This window comes from Nyctibius grandis, chromosome 3 (assembly GCF_013368605.1).
Source record: "Nyctibius grandis isolate bNycGra1 chromosome 3, bNycGra1.pri, whole genome shotgun sequence".
Classification (NCBI taxonomy): domain Eukaryota; kingdom Metazoa; phylum Chordata; class Aves; order Nyctibiiformes; family Nyctibiidae; genus Nyctibius; species Nyctibius grandis.
In genome coordinates, this window is record NC_090660.1 from 90,405,325 (window position 1) to 90,429,215 (window position 23,891).

The 23,891-nt window shown below is 38.9% G+C and overlaps 1 protein-coding gene across 3 annotated transcripts in view; it reads left to right on the forward strand.

Moving 5' to 3' along the window:
- Positions 1-23,891, forward strand: part of CSMD3 (CUB and Sushi multiple domains 3) — a 790,297-nt gene that overhangs the window by 455,542 nt on the left and 310,864 nt on the right. For all 3 annotated transcript variants that reach the window (XM_068397267.1, XM_068397268.1, XM_068397269.1), the window contains 3 exons: positions 2,760-2,947; positions 9,258-9,446; positions 23,552-23,668. In XM_068397267.1, the coding sequence (XP_068253368.1) occupies positions 2,760-2,947; positions 9,258-9,446; positions 23,552-23,668 (494 nt within the window). The remainder of the gene's footprint in view (positions 1-2,759; positions 2,948-9,257; positions 9,447-23,551; positions 23,669-23,891) is intronic.

The following is a 23,891-nucleotide window of genomic DNA, read 5'->3' on the forward strand; positions in this document are numbered from 1 at the left end:
TTTTCAGTCAGGGTAAAACATTTATAGTATCTAGAATCTTTACATCTTTTCTTTTTGGATTTTCTAAGAGGAAGGGAACAGTTCATACTAATACACATTCCTGCAGAGTGACACCTTAACATTATATCAGTTTATCACTTTCAAAGTAGTTTATTTCCTTTTAATCTCCCACCTTCCTATCTTGCTATGGCTTCTCTCTTATGACATTGCGTATGTGCAAGATAGTGCATTCTATGACTGTATGCTAAAGTGTTGCTATGCCATGAAGCTAGAGACATAGGTGAAAAGAAAGAGATCTACAAAGTGAATAATAATAACTTAATTTTTGTGCTTTCAGAGGTTTCATAATAACTTTTTCATATTTTGTTTTATGATTGTGCATGCATACTTTAAAGAGTTTACTCCTATTGTACAGGCATAGCTATGATAGATATTCTGTTGGATTTTTGTTATAAATCAGTAGCTTTTTAGACTGAATTGAAATGATAGAATTGAGAAATATGAGTGCCATTCTTCATTATAATGAATTGTTTATCATGAAGCCTAATTATGAGTATTTAAATGCTAGGGATGTTAATCAGCAAGCTACTGATTAGATTACTAGTCACATTTGACTAATGAGTATACACTGTGTAGCAGGATATTCTACTCATATCCTGACACTGCGTTAATAGGGTGTCTCTTAGAAACAAAGATGCCTGTTGTAGATATTAAAGCAGTTTTATCAGTTCAAATAAGATAAAAAGGTGTGTGTCACCTCCTGTGTCAAAGTTTGTTTCAGTCTTATCTGCTTGAATGAATTTCTGTGAGACCTCCATAAGAATAGACCTCACACAGCAATGAAGCCATCCAGGTTAATTTAATAGCGACTAGTTAAGTAGGAAAGAACATTGTATTGGTTTTACATGAGCACAAAGTATTTTTTATTCAGTTTCGTGTAAAACCTTACTGTTTTCTCAAACCAGGGAATAACCAGGTGATATGTAAATATATCAGATAAGTTGAGTGTCAAGAGGAAAAGTATTCAAGGAAAAAATGATGTAAGAATTACTCTTACAAATTAAATTTAAATTGATAAATTTTCTGAGCCAAATGACCAAGCATAGGCATTGTACATAATCCTCCCGTCAAATTTCTTTCACCTCATCTCACTAAAAAACTGTCCTCAGCTTCTTTTTTCTTGTGTGCTTACTCTTTTTTTTCATATCCTTATTTTTCTGTTGTTGTGGTGTTGTATGTAGTCTTTGAGCAACAAGTACTTAAGAGAGGATTTCTGTTATGTCTTTGGAGACTTAAATTATTTTTGTCATGTCTTGACTGGCGTGATAGTTGCTTTGCATTTATGAGGTCAATGCCTTTCTACAATTTCTATCTCATGTATGCTTTTGATAAAGTAACTAGCAAAGCAGAGCAAGACTAAATGATCTGTTTCCAAGATTGTTTCTGTTCTGTGTGGATTAGTGAGAAAAACAAGTACTGGAAAAAGAAAGTTATTGCCTAGTAGCTTTTTAGCAACATATCATCGTGAGTTCATGTGGGAACTAGCAAAAAAAGAAATTTTCAGTTCTCCTGCTTTCAGGCATATTCTGCTTCATTTCATTAACTCCCTATTAGTTTATTTCTGTGCTCTTCTTCTTTTTCATAGGAGTGGGACATGGATAAAAGAAAACACTTGTTTTGGAGGTTTAATCTGACTTTGCATTTTCCACCAGACTGCTTTAGATCTTTAGGCTCAGACTCATGGGACATAAATGCCAAAATACAGAGTTCCTCAGTACATCAGCATTAGTCATGCAGTTCCTTGAATGGATTTCACAAAGCCAAATAAGGCATTTTAGTAAATCAGAGAGAGAACTAGGAATATCTGAAGGGTCCTTGTAGGATCCTGCTGTTAATTGTTTCTTTTTAATTCTGAAAGGGTTTTTCAGTAATCCATCAAAGAGTCCATTAAAGCAGTATGATTGATGTAAGGTCTGTCATAGCAAGAAAGAGAGAAACCACTGTCAAAATACCAAACAGGTGTTTGGAATTGCTGATATCATCTAAAACAACACAAACAAGGAGATATCTAGCAGCATTGTCACACTCAGCTTTCCTTGACAAAGACAGCACACATGCTATCTCTAAAGAGGTATTTTGCTTTATAGTGTTGTCTAAATAGTATTTTAATTTTTCTCTTTTTTTGTCATAACTTCTACTTTAGACTGAGCCTCAACTGGCACAAAGCCACTGGAGTCTCAGAGCAGACTTAAGTAACTCTATCCCTGCTTATAGTCAATTTTAATGGTAGACACTCAGAGTATGATTCTTTGATAATATAAAGTACTTTGATGATATTTGTGCCAAATGGAATGGATATAATAAAAGAATGAACCAACATATCCTCCATATAATTTACTTAATTTTCCAAAAAGAAAAAAAAATCTGCTATAAAATAGTATATACAAGTACTATTTATCTTTGCTAACAAACTATGTGTTTCTGGCTTTTGTTACCTGCAATACAAACCAGCCCAAGGAGTTTAAACATATTTCTCATCTTACTAAGTCACTAACCTCAAATTTGATTATTGTATTAAATATATAAGAGAATTTATACTGTCATATTAATATTGTAGAATAAATAAGTGGAGAAATAATTAAAAGAATATGATCAAAAAAGGAGCATATTTTAAAAATGTGGCTTACTTTATATGGGTTTATTGAACTTGTTTTACCTGCTTCTCATATTTGTACCTCTGTGTGTTTCCTCAATTCCAGATTTCAGACAGAACTCAATTATGATGTTTTGGAAGTTCATGATGGACCAAATTTATTATCTCCACTTCTGGGTTCTTACAATGGTACACAGGTCCCACAGTTCCTGTTTAGTAGTAGCAATTTCATTTATCTTCTCTTTACAACTGACAACAGTCGTTCCAACAATGGATTCAAGATCCACTATGAAAGTAAGTTATTCTGAATTCTATTATTTGATTTCTCCATTAATGCTTATCATAAATACATAAAGGTGCACAGATGTTGTCTTTGGTAAATTTCTGTTCTTTCTCAAACTGAGAATGGAAAAACTGGCAAAAGGGACATTCAGGTCAGGAGGACTACAAATATGTCGTGAGGCTATTCAGGGAGAAAATTAGAAGGGCCAAAGCCCAACTAGAACTTAATCTGACACTGCCATAAAAGAGAATAAAAAATGTTTCTATAAATATATCATTAACAAAAGAAGGGCCAAGGAGAATCTCCATCCTTTATTGGATGCAAGGGGAAACATAGTGACAATGGATGAGGAAAAGGCTGAGGTGCTTAATGCCTTCTTTGCCTCAACCTTTAGTAATAAGACCAGTTGTTCTTCGGGTACCCAGCCCCCTGAGCTGGAAGAGAGGAACAGGCAGCAGAAAGAAACCTCCATAATTCAAGGGGAAATGGTTAGTGACCTGCTACACCACTGAGACACACAGAGTCTATAGGGCCAGATGGGATCCACCAAGGGTACTGAGAGAGCTGGCAGAAGTGCTTACCAAGCCGCTTTCCATCATTTATCAGCAGTCCTGGCTAACTGTGGAGGTCCCAGTGGACTCGAGGTTAGTAAATGTGATGCCCATCTACAAGAAGGGCCAGAAGGAGGATCCGAGGAACTACAGGCCTGTGAGTCTGACCTCAGTGTTGGGGATGGTTATGGAGCAGATCATCTTGAGTGCCATCACAGGACACGTACACGACAACCAGGTGATCAGACCCAGTCAGCATGGGTTTATGAAAGGCAGATCCTGCTTGACTAACCTGATCTCCGTTTCTGGCAAGATGACCCTCTTAGTGGATGAGGGAAAGGCTGTGGATGTTGTCTACCTAGACTTTAGTAAAGCCTTTGACACTGTTTCCCATAGCATTTATGTGGAGAAACTGACTGCTCATGGCTTGGAGAGGGGTATGCTTCACTGAGTGAAAAACTGCCTGTATGGTCGAGCCCAAAAGGTTGTGGTGAATAGAGTTAAATCCAGTTGGCAGTCAGTCAGAAGTGGTGTTCCCCAGGGCTCAGTATTGGGACTAGTTCTCTTTAATAACTTCATCAATGATCTGGACAAGGGGATTGAGTGCAGCCTCAGTAAGTTTGCAGACAACACCACATTGGGTGGGAGTGTTGATCTGCATGAGGGTAGAAGGCTCTACAGAGGGATCTGGACAGGCTGGATCGATGGGCCGAGGCCGATTGTTTGAGGTTCAACAAGGCCAAGTGCCAGGTCCTGAACTTGGGTCACAACAACCCCACGCACCTCTACAGGCTTAGGGAAGAGTGACTGGAAAGCTACCTGGTGGAAAAGGACCTGGGGCTGTTGATTGACAGCTGGCTGAATTTGAGCCAGCACTGTGCCCATGTGGCCAAAAAGGCCAACAGCATCCTGGCTTGTATCAGAAATAGCATGGCCAGCAGGACTAGGGAAGTGATTGTCCCCCTGTACTCAACACTGGTGAGGCCACACCTCGAATACCGTGTTCAGTTTTGGACCCCTCGCTACAAGAAAGACATTGGGGTGCTGGAGTGTGTCCAAAGAAGGGCAATGAAGCTTGTGAAGGGTCTAGAGCACAAGTCTTATGAGGAGTGGTTGAGGGAACTGGGGGCATTTAGCCTGGAGAAAAGGAGGCTGAGGGGAGACCTTAACACTCTCTACAACTACCTGAAAGGAGGTAGTGGCAAGGCAGGTGTCTCTTCTTTCAAGTAACAAGCGATAGGACAAGAGCAAATGGCCTCAAGTTGCACCAGGGGAGGTTTAGATTGGATATCAGGAAAATTTCTTCACTGAAAGGGTTATCAAGCATTGGAACATGATGTCCAAGGAAGTAGTTGAGTCACCATCCCTGGAGGTACTTAAAAGACATGTAGATGTGGTGCTTAGGGACATGGTTTAGTGGTGGACTTGGCAGTGCTAGGTTAACAGTTGGACTTGATGATCTGAATGGTCCTTTCCAACCAAAATGATTCTATTCTTTTATTCTGTTTGTTGATGTTAAATTACAAAAGGGATGACCAGTAATTTCACGTACAATTTAATGTCATTGCTGTACTGTTCTATCCTTTAACAATCAGAAGATAGGAATGGGAAGCAAATGCCTTTCTTCTGGATGTCGCTTTTATATCTTGTTTTTCTTATATTTTATACAATACTTTTCTCTGTGTGTAAAACTGCATGAGATCAGGAAGATTATGAAAATCTAAGCAGATAACTGAATTACTGTCCTGATTGTTGTGCCTGCAGCTCTAACTGAAGGTAATTGGCAATGCATTTTACATTATTGAGCTGAAAATCAAACTATGGAATTGCTTGTTTATGGATTTTTAGGGATCTAAAAACCTGCATATGTGATTTGTTCTGACATATAGAAGTATTCTTTTTCCTGTATTATAGTAATATAAACTACACTGCAGAAACTATCTGTAAGATTTCATAGTTTGGATTCTTAAAATTCATATAAGTTGATATATTTTAATATAATTTGCTTTTTGTGCTTCTAAATACAGCTTTTGTTGTAATGAGACATATTTTTATGTGAAATAATATTTTTCTGTAGTCACTGTTCAATTTGCTTAGTAAAGGTCATGAGAACATTTTTATCTATCCATTTTTGTTTCATACTTCTACTTTTTGGAACTACCACCAAGCAATTTTCAGATATTCTTAAATTTTTACATTACTTTTGGCCATTTTCACTCTTCCTGACCACTAGTGATAAGGATATTAAATAGAATATATGTGGAGGTGACTTTGCCAGACAAAATTTGGGCTGATTTGAACTCCAGTGAATGTCAAGTTCTGGCTGTTTATCACATGAAATCTATTATTATTCCCTAATTCTTTACTGTTGTAGCCTTCACCCACTTACTTCTCTTTGTATCATCTTCTGCATTGTGATAAAGTGATGATTTTGTTAAGTTCTCATCCTTTCTGAAGTTTGAAGGATGTTCACATTGAAGGATTGTTACACATCAGCAAAACTAGGTTGATATTGCCAGCAGAGACCACTGCATTTTTAAAATAATTGCCTAAATGAATCACAGAATCACAGAATCACAGAATCACAGAATGTTAGGGATTGGAAGGGACCTCGAAAGATCATCTAGTCCAATCCCCCTGCCGGGGCAGGATTGCCTAGACCATATCACACAGGAACGCGTCCAGGCGGGTTTTGAATGTCTCCAGAGAAGGAGACTCCACAACCTCTCTGGGCAGCCTGTTCCAGTGTTCAGTCACCCTTACAGTAAAGAAGTTTTTCCTCAAATTTAAGTGGAACCTCCTGTGCTCCAGCTTGCACCCATTGCCCCTTGTCCTGTCAAGGGATGTCACTGAGAAGAGCCTGGCTCCATCCTCTTGACACTTGCCCTTTACATATTTATAAACATTAATGAGGTCACCCCTCAGTCTCCTCTTCTCTAAGCTAAAGAGACCCAGCTCCCTCAGCCTCTCCTCATAAGGGAGATGTTCCACTCCCTTAATCATCTTTGTGGCTCTGCGCTGGACTCTCTCTAGCAGTTCCCTGTCCTTCTTGAACTGAGGGGCCCAGAACTGGACACAATACTCCAGATGCGGCCTCACCAGGGCAGAGTAGAGGGGGAGGAGAACCTCTCTCGACCTGCTAACCACACCCCTTCTAATACACCCCAGGATGCCATTGGCCTTCTTGGCCACAAGGGCACACTGCTGGCTCATGGTCATCCTGTTGTCCACTAGGACCCCCAGGTCCCTTTTCCCTGTGCTGCTTTCCAACAGGTCTGCCCCCAACTTGTACTGGTACATGGGCTTGTTCTTGCCCAGATGCAGGACTCTACACTTGCCCTTGTTATATTTCATTAAATTTCTCCCCGCCCAACTCTCCAGCCTGTCCAGGTCCCTCTGAATGGCTGCGCAGCCTTCCGGTGTGTCAGCCACTCCTCCCAGTTTTGTGTCATCAGCGAACTTGCTGACAGCGCACTCTAATCCCTCATCCAAGTCATTAATGAATATATTGAATAGAACTGGTCCCAGAACCGACCCTTGCGGAACTCCGCTAGACACAGGCCTCCAACTGGACTCTGTCCCATTGACCACTACTCTCTGGCTTCTTTCCTTCAGCCAGTTTACAATCCACCTCACTACCCGATCATCCAGACCACACTTCCCCAGTTTAGCTGCGAGGATGCTGTGGGAGACCGTGTCAAACGCTTTACTGAAATCGAGATAGACCACATCCACAGCTTTACCATCATCTATCCACCGGGTAACATCCTCATAAAAGGCTATCAAGTTGGTTGAGCAAGACTTCCAGTTGGTGAAGCCATGCTGAGTGCCCCTAATGATCCCCCTATCCTTGATGTGCCTAGAGACAGCACCAAGAACAAGTTGCTCCATCACCTTTCCAGGGATGGAGGTGAGGCTGACTGGTCTATAGTTCCCCGGGTCCTCCTTCTTGCCCTTTTTGAAGACTGGAGTGACATTCGCTTTCCTCCAGTCCTCAGGCACCTCTCCCGTTGCCCACGACTTAGCAAAGATGATGGAGAGTGGCCTAGCAATGACTTCCGCCAGCTCCCTCAGCACCCGCGGGTGCATCCCATCAGGGCCCATGGATTTATGGACATCCAGGTTGCTTAATTGGTCCCTGACCCAGCCCTCATCAACCAAGACAGATTCCTCCTCTATCCTGACTTCTTCTGGGGCCTCAGGGGTCCAGGGCTCCTCAGGACTGCCTCCAACAGTATAGACAGAGGCAAAGAAGGCATTCAGTAACTCCGCCTTCTTTTTATCCTCTGCCTCTAGGACCCCCACCTCATTCATCAGTGGGCCTACATTGCCTCTAGTGTTGGCTTTACCTGCAATGTATTTGAAGAAGCCCTTTCTGTTGTCCTTGACCTCTCTTGCAAGGTTTAATTCCAAGGAGGCCTTAGCTTTCCTAGTTGCCTCCCTACATCCTCTGACAACAGACTTATATTCTTTTGAATTTTATTACCATTTAATAATATTAAATGGTAGAAATTACACTTTGAGAATGTGAACAGCAAAAAGAGGAAAGCCGCACTTGGTACAAATATCCTTACATCAAATCATTTTAATTAAATAAAGTTGGAAAGGAAATCTGAAATGTAATTTTAAATGAATTCTTCAATTTCATTATAAAATCCCTTTTTTAAAAAGTTGATCCCCACCCCACAGTTCTCTTTACACTAGTGCAGAATGAAAGTTAAATTTATACTACCAGATAACAGTAAAAATATCATCACCATTTTTACAGAAGATAAACAATTTTCAGTAGTTGTTTTTCTGCTTAACATTCTGTGTTTATATCCAGACATCAAGTATTAATTTTATTTTTGTTTAATTCTTACTGGTTCATTGTCTTATATTATTTAGTACAACCCAATTGTGATTTCCCTTTTCTGGATAATAATAATCATTAATGGTCCTCTATTTAGCATTTCTCTCTTCAGATATCCTATTGAAAGCTGAATTCTTTTATATGTTCCTATTTTCTATGCTAATTATTTCTTTCCACACTGAATTCTTTGTAAGGAAGGATATTTTATGGTTTTTGTGTAGGGATAAAAGGAATAACACCCATAAAAAGTCTTACACTGAATACTTCTAATTTGCTGACTTCAATAATATTTTTTGTTTCTTTCTTTGTTTTTCCCCGATTCTTTTATAATGACGTTAAAGTTCTCATGGGGAAATAATCTAAAAGGTTTAATTTTTTCGCACACATTAAAATTCTCCTTATCAAGTTAACTCTCTTTACCCCTTTTTCTGTTCTTCTTTATCTTCTCAATATCCCACATATCAAATAATATTAGGTATGAGAATTATTTATGTAAATAATTGATCTATGTAAATATTTCAAGGGTAAAATTCAAAAGAAATGAAAAGCATTTTAGCTAGTATAACAGTTTGATCAGGAAGAAATAAAGGCTGGAAATCAGAATTTTGAGTGATCATCAAAGCTTTTCAACATCAACATCGGGGACAAAATAACTTAATGTTACTGAGGTAGGATCAAACTAAATATCCTGTAAATTATGTGATGTTTTTCTTTGCAACAGTGGCAGAATGCAATTCGTTATCCATAACATCTCATCAAGGTAACACAGAGAAACATAGTGCAAGGATAATTCACTGAAAATGTGTGATGATGAAGCCTTCACCCCCACTCACATTGCAGTGAATAACTTAAATTCATTTTTGAAAAACTATAAGTTATGTATTTAACTATTTTTATTTTTTTTTAAAAAAAATCCAGGTGTAACTGTTAATACTTACTCTTGCTTGGATCCTGGCATACCAGTGCATGGACGTCGTTATGGACATGACTTCTCTATAGGTTCCACTGTCTCATTTAGTTGTGATCCAGGTTATAGGCTGAGTCATGAGGAGCCTTTGCTATGTGAAAAAAATCACTGGTGGAGTCACCCACTCCCAACTTGTGATGGTAAGGATGAATGGATAAAATACAGTGTACCTTAAAATAGACACTTTTTGCCAAACTATTATTAGTCAAAATGAGTTGAATATTGGAGTTTGTAAAAACCTCTATTTTTAGGAAAAAAAAAAAAGAATAGTTAGAGGAAATAAATGTTATATACCTCTGTGTGATGAGATATTTAGTAATTAAGAGAATAATATATAATTCTTTAAATCAGCAGACTATTGAAGATTTGTCTATCTGAATATATGTTACCATGAACTAACTGATTGCCAATTAGCTCAAGGCATGCAATGTTAATGTATATCTGCTTGTAAAGCACTTATTACAAGCTACAAATATTTGTGTTTGGTTATCTATCTATGGACACAGGTGTGCTGACATATGAACCATGAGACGCCATTTATTTATACCTGACTCAAAAACTGCATTTTCTTCTGTTTCATGTTGATCACTGTGTTCCTAGCTTGTTAGCAGAACTTGACACCCCTTAATCATTCTAGGGCCACATTATACTTGATGATTAAGCGTTATAATTTTTAAACCAGATAAAAATTGTATTGAGTAACATGTCATAAATTTTGGCATCTCTGAAAAATTATCTAATAGTTTCAGTCATCACTTGTTATCTGAATTGTTCATTTTAATTCATTTTCACCATTAGGGTGATATCAATTATATTTAATACTAAGAAAGCATATTATAATGCTTATTAAGTTATGTATTTGAGATGTTTTCCCCTCAAAATAATTTTTTTCCTTTGAGCATGGTACACGTTTTTCTGATGATTAAAATGTTATCAGGAATAATGTAACCACTTAATTCTAGAGTAGTATTTAACAAAAAAATACACTGAAGTTTGATGAGCTACATAATGCACGTTAGTACATTTTTCTAAAATGGTTCTTAGTGTCTCAGAGCACTCAATTAGAAAGAAAAAGCAGAATTTGAATGAAGACTAACGAAAAAGCTCACCAAATCATGTCTGATTTGCCATATGGAAATATATTCATTTTCACTGTATTTCTTTCTTTAAAAGAAAGGGGTTTTCTTTGCTTTCAGCTTATTTAGTTAGCAAATGCTTTGGGTTTTATATTTCAATAGGTTGAACAGGTCAATATATGATGATACTCAAAATTTGTAGTGGTAGAAAGGGGCGTGAATAATGACTTTCCTGAAAATAGCACTCTGTAGTTCAGCAAGCCTGTTTCATAAAGGATTCTGCTTCTCAATCAGGTTCTTGGAATGAAGGAACTGCAGGGTTCCCACAGCTCACAGTCAAGGGGACTATATTTTGCTGAACAGACCATAAACATAAGATGTGTTTTCTGACAGTGATAGGCACTAGATGGTAACCATCTAAAACAAACAATATTAACACACTCCCTATGAATACTGTGCTCTGCTGTGAAATAAACTTACATATTGTGATAAATTTCTTCCTCAAGATGTTGGATTAGCACACAATTCATTAAGTAAACGAGAATTTTTTTTCTCCAGAGCACATTGCTAAATAGCAATTGTCCATTGAATAAATATGCTCTAGAGGCAGGATTGAGTATATTTATTCTAGTAAATTTAACCAATTCATGGTTGAACTAATTTTAATTTCATTGCTGAATTTCTTCTCTGGTGGAATGTTTTTAAATAGGATTCAGAGTCCTTGCACTCCCAGGGAAAATAGGACATTTGCTAAAGGAGCTGTTCTTTGCATAAACTGAGAGTATAGATTTGTGTTAATCATGCCACTAATAAACACATTGCTCAGTGTTCCTGCTCATTCAATATGTTACTCTGACAGTTTCTAAGGAGCAGAGATCTTTCTTGATTGGTCTTTTCACTAATTACACCTCTTTTTGATAATTACATTATGTAGTTATATGCAGACAGACCATGACAATTGTGCGGACAGATCATGACAACTCATGAGTGTGTTTTAGAGGAGGAGAAGGGTATAGAAAAGGAAATTTAGACTTCTTAGAACCATTTGTTCCTCAAAGTAGAAGATCATGTTGACTACAATTCCGTTCTTTGATGGAGTGTAAACTAATTTTTTCATGAGGTGTTTGGATGTTACACAGATAAGTATCACAAAAAGCTTATCAGGGAAGTCACACTTCATTATCTACAAGAACATTTAGGCAATACTGAGAATGATGGTCTAAAAATGAAGCAGCAAACTGTTTCCTTCCCTAAAGACTGGCCTGAAGGGGTCATATGACAGGCTCTATAATTCATTCATATTTTAATAATCTATAAGCATGAAGGATTTCATAGGTAATTTCCTTAGTTTTGATTTTTTTGTGTATCTATATAGATAAGGTGTGCACACTGTTCCTCAGTGTACATATGTATTCTCTGTATGTGTGTGCACACACATAAGCAAACACAATTTTATATATACAGAAGTATGGCAAAGCATCTCTGAAAAAAACATAATTTAAACCGTTCTGACCTTTGAGGATAGTAGAATCTATAGCTCTGCCATCTCAGTGGAGGCAGGGGATGGAGAGAGAGCCATGCGGCAGCAAGGGCTATTGATGGGTTAGAAACCACAAAAGTGCCCGAGAATGGTCATGCAAGAATTAGGGCTTCTCCCCTCACAAAAGTGGCAGGATCAATAGCCCAGCTGAAGTGCATCTACACCAAAGCACACAGCTTGGACAACAAACAGGAGGAGCTGGAAGCCATTGTACAGCAGGAAAACTATGACATACTTGCTATCACAGAAACATGATGGGATGACTTGCACAACTGGAGTGCTGCAATGGAAGGTTATAAACTCTTCAGAAGGGATAGGCAAGGTAGGAGAGGCAGTGGGGTGGCCCTGTATGTTAGGGAGTGTTTTGATTGTCTAGAGCTTGAGGATCATGACAATAGGGTGGAGTGTTTATGGGTAAGACTCAAGGCAAAGCCAACAAGGCAGATATCATGGTGGGAGTCTGTTATAGACCACCCAACCAGGATGAAGAGGCAGACGAAATATTCTATAAGCAGCTGGGAGAAGTCTCACGATCACTAGCCCTTATTCTTATGGGGAACTTCAACTTACTAGATGTCCACTGGAAATGCAGTACAGCAGAGAGGAAACAGTCTAGGAGGTTCCTGGAGTGTGTGGAAGATAACTTCCTGACATGGTGAGTGAACCAACTAGGGAAGGCATCCTGCTAGACTTGTTGTTTATGAACAGAGAAGGGCTTGTGGTGACCTGAAGGTTGGAGGCCGTGTTGGACATAGCAATCATGAAATGATAGTTTTCAGTTCTCCGAGAAGTGAGAAAGGGGGGGTCAACAGAACTGCTACCTTGGACGTCCAGAGGGCAGACTTTGGCCTCTTTAGGAGCCTGGTTGACAGAGTCCCTTGGGAGGCAGTCCTGAAAGACAAAGGAGTCCAGGAAGGCTGGACACTCTTCAAGTAAGAAATCTTAAAGTTGCAGGAGCAGGCCGTCCCCATGTGCCGAAAGACGAGCTGTCAGGGAAGAAGACTGGCCTGGTTGAACAGAGAGCTTTGGCTGGAACTTAGGAAAAAAAAGGAGGGTTTATGACCTTTGGAAGAAGAGGCAGGTGACTCAGGAGGACTACAAAGATGTTGTGAGGCTATGCAGGGAGAAAATTAGAAGGGCCAAATCCCAACTAGAACTTAATCTGGCACTGCCATAAAAGGCAACAAAAAATGTTTCTATAAATACATCAGCTACAAAAGGAGGGCCAAGGAGAATCTCCATCCTTTATTGGATGTGAGCCGAAACATAGTGACAAAGGAAGAGGAAAAGGCTGATGTTACGACCTGGTCGCAACTAGTTCATAAATCCCTTGGAGTAAATTAAGGTGAAACGACACCAAATAACTGTTATGAAATTAAGAGCAATTTATTAATACAGAGAAAGTGGCATGGTTGTAAGTGTCTTGGGTTTCTAAAGGCATTCAGAAAAGAGAGGAAAGGAAAAAGGAAAAGGGAAAGAGGATAGAGACTATGAGAGAGAGGAAAAGAGAGATCACCACCCTTAGATCCAGTGATGTAAGTTGTCTGTAGAGTTGGTAAGTTGCTTGGCAGAGTTGCTCCTCCGGTAAATCGCTTGCAGGATCAGTCCTCAGGTGGCGGGCGGGAGCGCGCGCCAGCATCCCAAGTGAGAAGGTCTAAATACCTTAGGTCATTTGCATGCGAGATAGGAGAGGGTGGTAACATCCCTCTTGTCTCCCCGCCTCTGCTCACTTCCCATGCTAATTGGGACGCCTGCGCTTTGTAGTCTTAGATAGTTCTCGAAATGAGTCGGTGGTCTCCCAAGGGGTGTCTGGAGTCATGATCCCCCCTAGTTGTGGTGTCCGCTGTATGACCCCGCTTCTGCACAAGCGTGGCTGAGGCCTTGCAAAGTTGTTGCACATGTAGGCTGGCCCCAAGGAAAAGATACCATCCCTCCTCCTCCGAAGGACTTATCTCTTCCTCCAGCCAGAGTTGTAAATCACAACACTTAAGGCACAGCAGGGGTATTGTTCTGGTTCCAAGACCCTTATCTCTTGCCAGACTTGCAGGCCTCTGTAGTACACATCCCCTCCTCCAGCCAGAGTTGTCAAACAAGTTGTTTAAGGCATACAAACTCTGTCCATCACAGCTGAGGTGCTTAATGCCTTCTTTTCCTCAGTCTTTAGTAGTAAAACTAGTTGTTTTCCAGGTACCCAGCCCCCTGAGCTGGGAGACAGGGTCAACAGCATCTTGGCTTGTATCAGAAATAGCGTGGCCAGAAGGACTAGGGAAGTGATTGTTCTCCTGTACTCGGCACTAGTGAGGCTGCACCTCTAGTACTGTGTTCAGTTTTGGGCCCCTTACTACAAGAAAGACATTGGGGTGCTGGAGTGTGTCCAAAGAAGGGCAACGAAGATGGTGAAGGGTCTAGAGTACAAGTCTTGTGAGCAGTAGCTGAGGGAACTGCGGTTGTTTAGTTTAGAGAAAAGGAGGCTGAGGGGAGACCTTAACACTCTCTACAACTACCTGAAAGGAAGTTGTAGTAAAGGCAGGTGTTTGTCTCTTTTCCCAAGTAACAAATGATAGGATGAGAGCAAATGGCCTCAAGATGTGCCAGAGGAGGTTTAGATTGGATATCAGGAAAAATTTCTTCACTGAAAGAGTTATCAGATATTGGAACATGGTGACCAAGGAAGTGGTTGAGTCACCATCCCTGGAGGTATTTAAAAGACATGTAGATGTGCTACTTAGGGACATGGTTTAGTGGTGGACTTGGCAGTGCTAGGTTAATGGTTGGACTTGATGATCTGAAAGGTCATTTCCAATCAAAACAATCCTATGATTCTATGATTCTATTTCTGCTCTTTAACGATAAATATTTAAGGGTAAATATTTTCAGTACCATAGAACACTTATAGCTGAAAGGAACCTCATAATGTCATCTAGTCCAAGCCCGTACCCAAAAAAGAAGGCCCAGTCTGGATGTTAGATCTGGTTTCTCAGGATCCTACATAGCCCAGTGTTATCTCCAAGGAGGGAAATTTCATTTCTTCTCTGAGCAACCTGTGCTATTGTTTGGCCACACAATAGATATTCTTAACATCTACTTGTCATGAACCAATGTGGTGCCCTTGGGGGCGGCGGGGGGGTTCGTCAGCTACGATCGTTCAGGTCACAGCCCTCCTTGGTCAGCCCTATCCATACAAGTCAGGACCCCACTAAAAGGTACCCTGATCAGCCCTGCCTGTCAGGGCCAGGACCCCACTAAAAAGCCCCCCTCCCCTCAATCTGCCTCAAGGCATTTTTTTCCCCTCCCCTTCTCTGTGCACTAGAGAGCAGCAGTTCCCCAGGAAGAATTTATTTCGATCCTTGAGACGAAGGTAAAGCACAAACGAGGCACAGTATTGCTTCACACTTGGCTATGTTTACTTAGATAATGATACTCTATAATTGGATAACAATACTCTGCGAAAGAGGGAGAAAGATACGGAAAGGAAACCAAGAGACAGGAGGAAACATATGCTAGGATTGAAGAGAGATCAGCAAGGATAGTCACCACCCAGGATCCAGCGGCGTCCTGCAGGTCCTCTGTTCATTTCCAGTCTTCCAGTGGTGTGTCGACACCATGTCTTGGGGGTGGTCTTCCTTTATACCACGTAGGTAAGCAAGTGGGTTCTCTCACCTTGACAACGGTGTCTTGGCAACGGTGTGGTTACAGTTTTGCACCTGCGCATACGTCCCATGCGCAGTTCACGTGCTTTAGGACTCGCTTATCACTCGGCCTTCGCGTGGTCATCTACAGTAAACAGGAAGTTCTTGGTGGGCTGCTCGCTCAGCCCGGATGATGGTCAGCAGCTGATAAGCAGGAGAGTGGTGTGCTGCATCAACAAGCTTGTGGCTTCCACAGTGCCGCTGTCTAGTTTGTCAAACTAGCACACACAAGCAAGCTTTGAGACAAAGACTTTACATTTCAGTCTCTCACACTACTGAGAACTTCCCACATTCCAGTTAAATCCATTACCTCTCATCCTTTCACTGTGGTGAAAGCTACTTGAATTTATACAGAACTTTAATTGCTTTACAGTTTTCAAGACAGAAACACCACTGTGTTAAACTGTTATACAACCATAAAATTAAATCTTCTTCAATGAACGAAAAGTGAAACCTATGATCTTTATCAAACCATCAGTCTTTTTTCAAGAAGACTGTTAGGAAGATACTGTTAAAAATACTATATTGTTAAGTATGACTAATTTGTGGATATCTATCTTGACAAAATGCTTTTTTATTTCTTTTCAAAAAAGGTGGCACTGATGAAGGCCATTATTTTGTCCTTCTTTGGTTCATAGGTAAACAGCTTTTTTATGCATACAGACCAGAGAAAAATGAGTGATATTACTGTGCACATTTATTTATTTTGAAATAGTTCATCTGAAGAAGTGGGTTGGCCTATATACCACAAACATGGGACACATTACCTAGGAAAATAAACATACAAATAAATAACAACCATTCTTTTCAAAAGAGCATATGTACAGGCCTACAGAAATAGTCATACTTAAGAGAGAACAAATAAATGGTTTTGAGCTTTGCTTAGAAAATGTTACTTGTATTACATTTGTACCATTTGTATCTAACATCTATGTGTGATTCACTCTGGACTTATCTATCTAGACAGCCCTGAATTTCTTGACTGTAATCTCCTCCCAGTGCTTGACAAATAAGACAAAATTTTGTTTCATCATGTCCTTTCTATATGAATATTATAATAGAATTTTACTTTTAAGCTTTGAATACATGTGAGAAAACCGATTCTACCTAATACATGAAGTATTGTATTAATTTTATTAAAAATTACAGGATAATTCATGTAAAAGTTAGCTACATAATTCAGAGTGTAAAGTGCTTTTTATTCCCTTCATCATAACATGATATTTAATGCTAATTAATACATAATAGTTCTTTTTCAGTATTTGAACTAAAAATAAATAGTCATTCCACTTGATTTTCACTTACTTAAGAAAATTAATAAATAGCAAGAAAAATGTGCAAGCAAGATGGAAGACATTTGGTGTTTGTATTGAAAGTACCTAGATGTCTAAATGAATTAGCAAATATGACTTGTGCGGTACCTTGAGGAACATATGCAGGAAATATGGCAGAGGTGTTATGTCATTTCTGTTAAGACATCTAAAACAATACTTTTATTAAAATACAACTGTTAAAAAACCTGCTGCAAATATTCAGTGTGGTTGATGCCAGAGTTGGAAATGGTTAACATGTCTTGGTCTGGTTTAGATTTAAATAAGAAGGTAAAAATGCAAGTTTATGTTGTGAGTAATCTAGGGTACACTAGTTTCTACTAAGTTAGTCTCTTGTGTAATATAACTCAAGTCCAAGGTTTCTTTCGAGAAGCTGATTATAATAATTTGATGTCTGTATTGTTATTTGCTTGTTACTACTTGACTGCATCCCATTTTAAGACACATTTCATCTTCTGTAATTAGGGAAGACAGATGCTGAATTTTCTTAGTCTATGAAGCACAGTATATAAGATTCAAATTCTAATTCACTGTTTCAATGATTTTTAACTATATTTCACTTTTATTATCAAATTACGTAGTAAATGAAAATCACCTTAGAATTAGATTTTTAGTTCGAAGTTAGAGTTCATTAAACAAATGAATGCAATGAGGTCTCTGTGTGTTCATGCACAAATATACTTGTATTTATATATACTTGCCATCCAGAGGGACCTTGACAGACTTGACAGATGGGCCTGTGCGAACCGCATGAAGTTCAACGAGGCTGTCAAGGTTTAAAGCTGGGCTGGCTATTAAACCTGCAGCAGACGCTCTCTGTTAACCCTCCCCCCCCCCCCCGAAGGGAAAGGGAAAAGGGAGAGAGACTTACGGGTTGGAAAGTTAAAACAGTTTTAATAAACCTATAATAATGAAAAAGAGTATAATAATAATATTGGAATAATCAAATATATACAAATATATATACAAAACCAAGATCGAATTCCCCCGATGTCGGCAACGTCACCACCGGCACTGCAGGGCAGGCTCCGGGAAGGCCCAAGCTGGGCCTAGCGACGGTCGAGAGCTGGATTCAGGGATGCACGGATCGGGATCGGGGGCAGCAGGAAAACAGTCGGAGTCCTCCTTGGACACCGGCCATAGCAGAAAAGAGCCCCAAGCCAGAGACCCTCGTGATCCCCCCGCTTTATACCGAGAATGACGTGTATGGGATGGAATACCCTCGTTGGTCAATTTTGGGTCACCTGCCCTGTCTGCTTCTCCCTGAAGGTGCGACCCCCCTTTGGCTCTTCACTCATAAGCAGTGAGGAATTCAGCAGTGACCTTGGTTTCTCTAGGACTAAGTACAGCAAGAGCCTTATTGCACAACATCCCTACCGGTGCCTCAGCGATAACTACAAACTTCGAGCGTTATCAGTCCTGGAAGCAGACACTGTCTGCAAAACATGTAGTTAGTTTCAGAAAGTGCAGTTACTTAGAGGAGACTTAGCTGAAAGTAAAAATCACTGAAAGGAAAATCGGCCTGGTTTAGGCCAAACCAGGACAGAGGCCGAGTGCAAGGTCGTGCATATGGGTGGGGGAAATCCCAGGCATAAATACAGGCTGGGTGGAGAATGGATTGAGAACAGCCCTGAGGAGAAGGACTTGGGGGTGATGATTGATGAGAAGCTCAACATCAGCCGGCGATGTGTGCTTGCAGTCCAGAAGGCCAAGCGTATCCTGGGCTGCATCAAAACCAGCGTGGCCAGCAGGTCGAGGGAGGTGATTCTGCCCCTCTACTCTGCTCTCATGAGACCCCACCTGGAGTACTGTTCAGCTCTGGGACCCCCAACAGAAGGAGGACATGGAGCTGTTGGAACGAGTCAAGAGGAGGGCCACGAAGATGATGAGAGGGCTGGAGCACCTCTCTTATGAAGAGAGGCAGAGAGAGTTGGGGTTGTTCAGCCTGGAGAAGAGAAGGCTCCAGGAAGACCTTCTCGCAGCCTTCCAGTACATGAAGGGGTTTACAGGAAAGCAGGAGAGGGACTTTTTACAAGGGTATGTAGTGACGGGACGAGGGGTAATGGTTTTAAATTGAAAGAGGGTAGATTTAGATTAGATATTAGGAAGAAATTCTTTCCTGTGAGGGTGGTGAGACACTGGCACAGGTTGCCTAGAGAAGTTGTGGCTGCCCCCTCCCTGGCAGTGTTTAAGGCCAGGTTGGATGGGTCTTTGAGCAACCTGTTCTAGTGGAAAGGTGTCCCTGCCCATGGCAGGGGTTTTGGAAACATATGATGTTTAAGGTCCCTTTCAATCCAAACCATTCTATGATTCTATGATTTAGATTTATACATATACAAACACATCTATGTATAAATAGGTTTATCTTTTCACTCTGGTTCTTTCTGAGCTAGCATGTTCTTAGTCTTTCTCAATGATGTTTGAAACCATTTGTAAAACTAATCATTATTACTAATTGATATAAAAATATCTTTTCTCTTCCTATCACCTTTGATACAAATAGTTTTCAATTATTTGTACTTGCAGCAAGCTGACCTTACTGAAAAAAAGTAGTTTTTTTCTGAAGGCTTCTGTTGTTCTTATGTGTATTCCCTCTTTTTTGAGAAAATTGAGATACATCATTTTATGTTGGTTTCTGAGTTGTGGTTGGTGATCTATGGCTAGTCTCTTGAAAAACCTTGATATATAAAAATGGTGGGTGATATAATTTGAAAATGTGGAAAATGTTGTTAATTTCCCAGATAACACCACCTTCAGTCAGGCTAAAAAGGGACATCGATATGGCCTTTTTTTTTACTGCATTGCTAGTGAACACCATATGTAGAAATACATGGATACATGTGTGTATATATATATATATATGTATTATTTTATTTTGCTTTATTAAAATAACAAATATATTCATACTCTTGATAGTTTTCTGTTCTCCTATGATGTCGTGACCTCCTCTTCTCACATCCAGTTTTCTTGATAACTTCATATTATTGCTATACCCTTCATAACTCTGGGACTGAATTGTGTTACACCAAAATAAATTAGTTTTAAATAGGTAGTAAACCTTATTCAAAGACCTCGGATGACAGAGAATGTAATTAGTGTTTGTTAAGTTTTATTTCATGGTATAAAAAGCAAAATTTAAGAGGTAAGAGGCTTTTTGGGAACACGTGTTAAGCTAGCTGTACAGGCTGACCTCTGTAGGAAGAGATTATACAGACTGACTTCTGCGGTAAAATATAAATACATGAAAAATAGAATGGAAGATGTGAAAAAATGGGGAAAAACATCTAAGAACAAAAATGTTACAATCTAATGTCAAGTATCCCAGCAATATGTTTGTGTAGCAGAGCTGCTGTGACGAGAAAGTCAGATAAGTACATGCAATTGTTAATGCAGTGGTTATAGAGATGGAAAATGTATCTTACAGAAGTAGATTAAGAAAACTTGTCTCATTTAACTGATGCAAAGTTAGAGATACTAATGTGCTTTGCCAGCCTTCCAAAGTGAGCCCTCAAGAGGGAGAACAACATAGTAATGGAGGGAAAAAAATTAGGGAGGTGTTGATTCAGCTTCTCTGTTTGCATAACAAAGAAATTATTAATTATTGTATTAGCAACACAATACTCCATTTCCCACATTAGAACACCAAGATAGTGCTTCAGTTATTTGCTTATGTATTCATTCCACTTTTAGTCTCTCCTAGCCTCCATCTCTGTATAATCAGATAAAGCGAAAGAAAGGTTCCTTGTAGAATCTGGAAAAATGTGTGGAGTTTATCTTTTGCTGTTTGTATTTTCATGTGTTCCTGTTTTCCTTTGCACTCTGAGAAAGAGTCAGATACTAGTAGTGATATTATATTCTTGGGCTGTTTGCCATCTTATCAGGACCAGTGCACATTTTATATTTCAGAACTGTCAGCTTGGCTTTGTTTTGTAAAATGCTGGTCCCTTGATGCCTTTTTTGCCATCTGCTAGCCTTCATAGTGTTACAATGAGTGCCTGATGGCATGCCATAGATGTTTTGTCACCATTTACATTCCTAAAAGGTTTTCCAAACACCCACTGTAAAATACCGTATTTGTTTGGGCTGTTTCTCATGATTATAAAATCTGATTGCATTTTCCTGTTTAGGGCTGACCTAAGTTATGGACAAAATAGGTAGTTACCATGAGAAGCTCCAATAACATGTTGGTGTAGTTCTGATGCTGTTTTATTAATGTCTAAATATAACAAGATCAGGAGATAAGTGGACAGTGGTTACTTTCATTGTCTCTTGACCAGAGAAGTGAGGAGGAAAACTAGCAGGCTGGGAGGTTATTCCCCTGTGGCAACAATTATGGAATTGTGTAGTTGTGGTCCTAGAATGTCCTATTTCAGCCTATGATACTGGATCTGCAAATTTCCAGCTTAAAGCTAGGTCAAAAAGGCTAGAAATTTGGCAGGAAAAATTGCACACACAAAGAAATCGTGAGGCTACTCAGACAAATACACATGTTTAAAACAGAAATGTAGTTAGTTAGAACAATCAAACAAATTTAGCTAGGTAAAATAGGATGGTCTTCATCCTAGAATAGAGGATGAAGTTCTGTTTCTGCTTTATAAGAAAACTGTATTAAATATATACTTCTTTTTATTCAGTGCCCTAAAGATAGCGATGGCATGCAATGCAGTAACCTCATTATGAAAAATGATTGACCTTTATGAAAACATTCCACAGTGCTACTGAAATGTCTCAACAATGCAAGTATTTCCTTATTCAAATATCTGCTTAGGTACAGGGTGAGGCGGAAGGTACATTCTGGATATTCTCTTGATTCACTGTATGGCTTGTCCTCAAATCAGTTTTGAATGTACTTCTAAAAGCAGAAAATCATGACTAGTCAACATATTAATTCTCAAAGAAATAGCATTAACAGCAACAGCAAAGATAAATAGGTATAACTTTCATGATTTACCCCATTGATGTGTAGCAGAAATTGTCATAAGTAGAATAAATACCAAGACATAGTAGAATAAATGGCATGATGGAACAAATTGCTCACAACACCTTTCTCTTGAAGAAGTATGATTTTATTTGAGCACTGTTCATATATTGAAAGGCCAAACTTCTCCCACCTTTACGATCCATACTGTTGAGTGCTACATTGGTAACTGCTGCTGAAGTTACAGGAGGAGTAGGAGCAGGTTAAACCAGCTAATGCAGGTGGGGCAGCCTCTCTCAGAAAGAGGTGTTGCTCCTCCAGCCTGTGACAGGCTTCTTCCTTCACCCTTGCTGGTGTGGCAGCAGGCTGGGAAGCACAGACATGAGCAATAGGTGAGCAACAGCTTATACATAAGGGGAAAAAGGATTAATAGCTGTATCGACTGGTAACTACCATTTGCCTATCTCCCAAACTGCCTTTCAACAGCTTTAGCATCTACTAAAGAGAGAACTTTATTGTTAAAAAAGAGAGTGCTAAGTACTGGCTTAGGTTAAGGTGCAGGCTCAGAAACTACAGTTGACACCAATAAAAAGTCTGAAAGGACACTGGTTGAGAGCTTGACTATTTAAGGCTGAAAAGGGAGAGTTCATGTTAATTACTCTGAAAGAGCTGCTCATATGAAGAACTGCAATCAACTTTCTTAAAAGTCTGTATTAGTTGACTTAAATCTGATGGCAATAACATAGTTTACTGTTTTTTTGTATCCTAGAACATTTCTACAAATAATTTTGGTAATGTATATAATTAGGCTAAGAAAAATAAAATGAATAGATATTTTTAATCTTGAAACAAAATAAAAAGTAGAAATGCTCATTTGTTTTATAATATATACCCTTCTGAGATAATCTATATTCAGAGAACTATGATGTAATAACTTTTCTTGGTACTGAGTTTTAACCACTGTTATTGATAACAGATAATTCTAAGGTATAAGAGACTCTTCATTACTAAAAATTACTCAATTATTTTTAGTATTTCAAAAGCTCTCAAATGGAAAATTCACCATTAAAATGTAATGGTGAATTGTGAAGATATTTATGGCAGTGTTGTAATGATTTAATTTTTCTATTTTGTATTAATTCAAGCTGTAATTTAATTTTTATATTGTTATGGAAAGATTTATTCTTGTATTGGCAATTGTCATTATCACTTGCATTACAGATATAGATGCATATCCAATTAGATACAAGAAAGCATGTCACGCTTCCCTGCAATAATATTTTCAGTCAGTAATTCTTCAATAGCAAAATCCACTCTATGCCATTTTAACTCCCCAGACTTAGCTTCTGGCTAAAGTGATATTGTTTGGCTCCGTATCTTCTTCTGCCTTCATCTTGCTGAACTTATGTCTTTCACAGAGTCTGAAGAAAATATGAAAAAACAGCTAAGGAAACTAGCTTTCCATTTTCTTAGTACCTATTAAAATGCATGTTAATTATTCATTGATTATATTTCTTTTCATATTGTATAAAAATGGGCTGTAGTTATATGTGGAATTGCTAAATCATTTGACCAACTATTTTTAAGTCATTTTAAAGCCATAAGTTTTTAAAAAATTGTTTTCTCGTATTTTCTCTCATCTGTAAGATTTATATTAATTATTTTATTATTGCTTTCTTTGTTATTTCTAGCTTTATGTGGTGGAGATGTTAGAGGACCTAGTGGAACAATTTTATCCCCTGGTTATCCTGATCTGTATCCAAATTCACTGAATTGTACATGGACTGTGGATGTTACTCATGGAAAAGGTAAATAAATCTATTTTTCCACCTTTTTTTTTTTAATATATGTGTCCAGTATCCTGTGCTACACATGTAGATCTAGGTTAGCAGCAATGAACTAGGAATTGCATTACTGATTTTTGGTTTTGTTTATTTTTACTGTAGTAATTCCTAGAATTCCAGAAGTGGACTAGGCTCTAATGTTTTCCACAGAACAGAAAGTCCTTAAAAGTTTATAGTCCAACTAGCA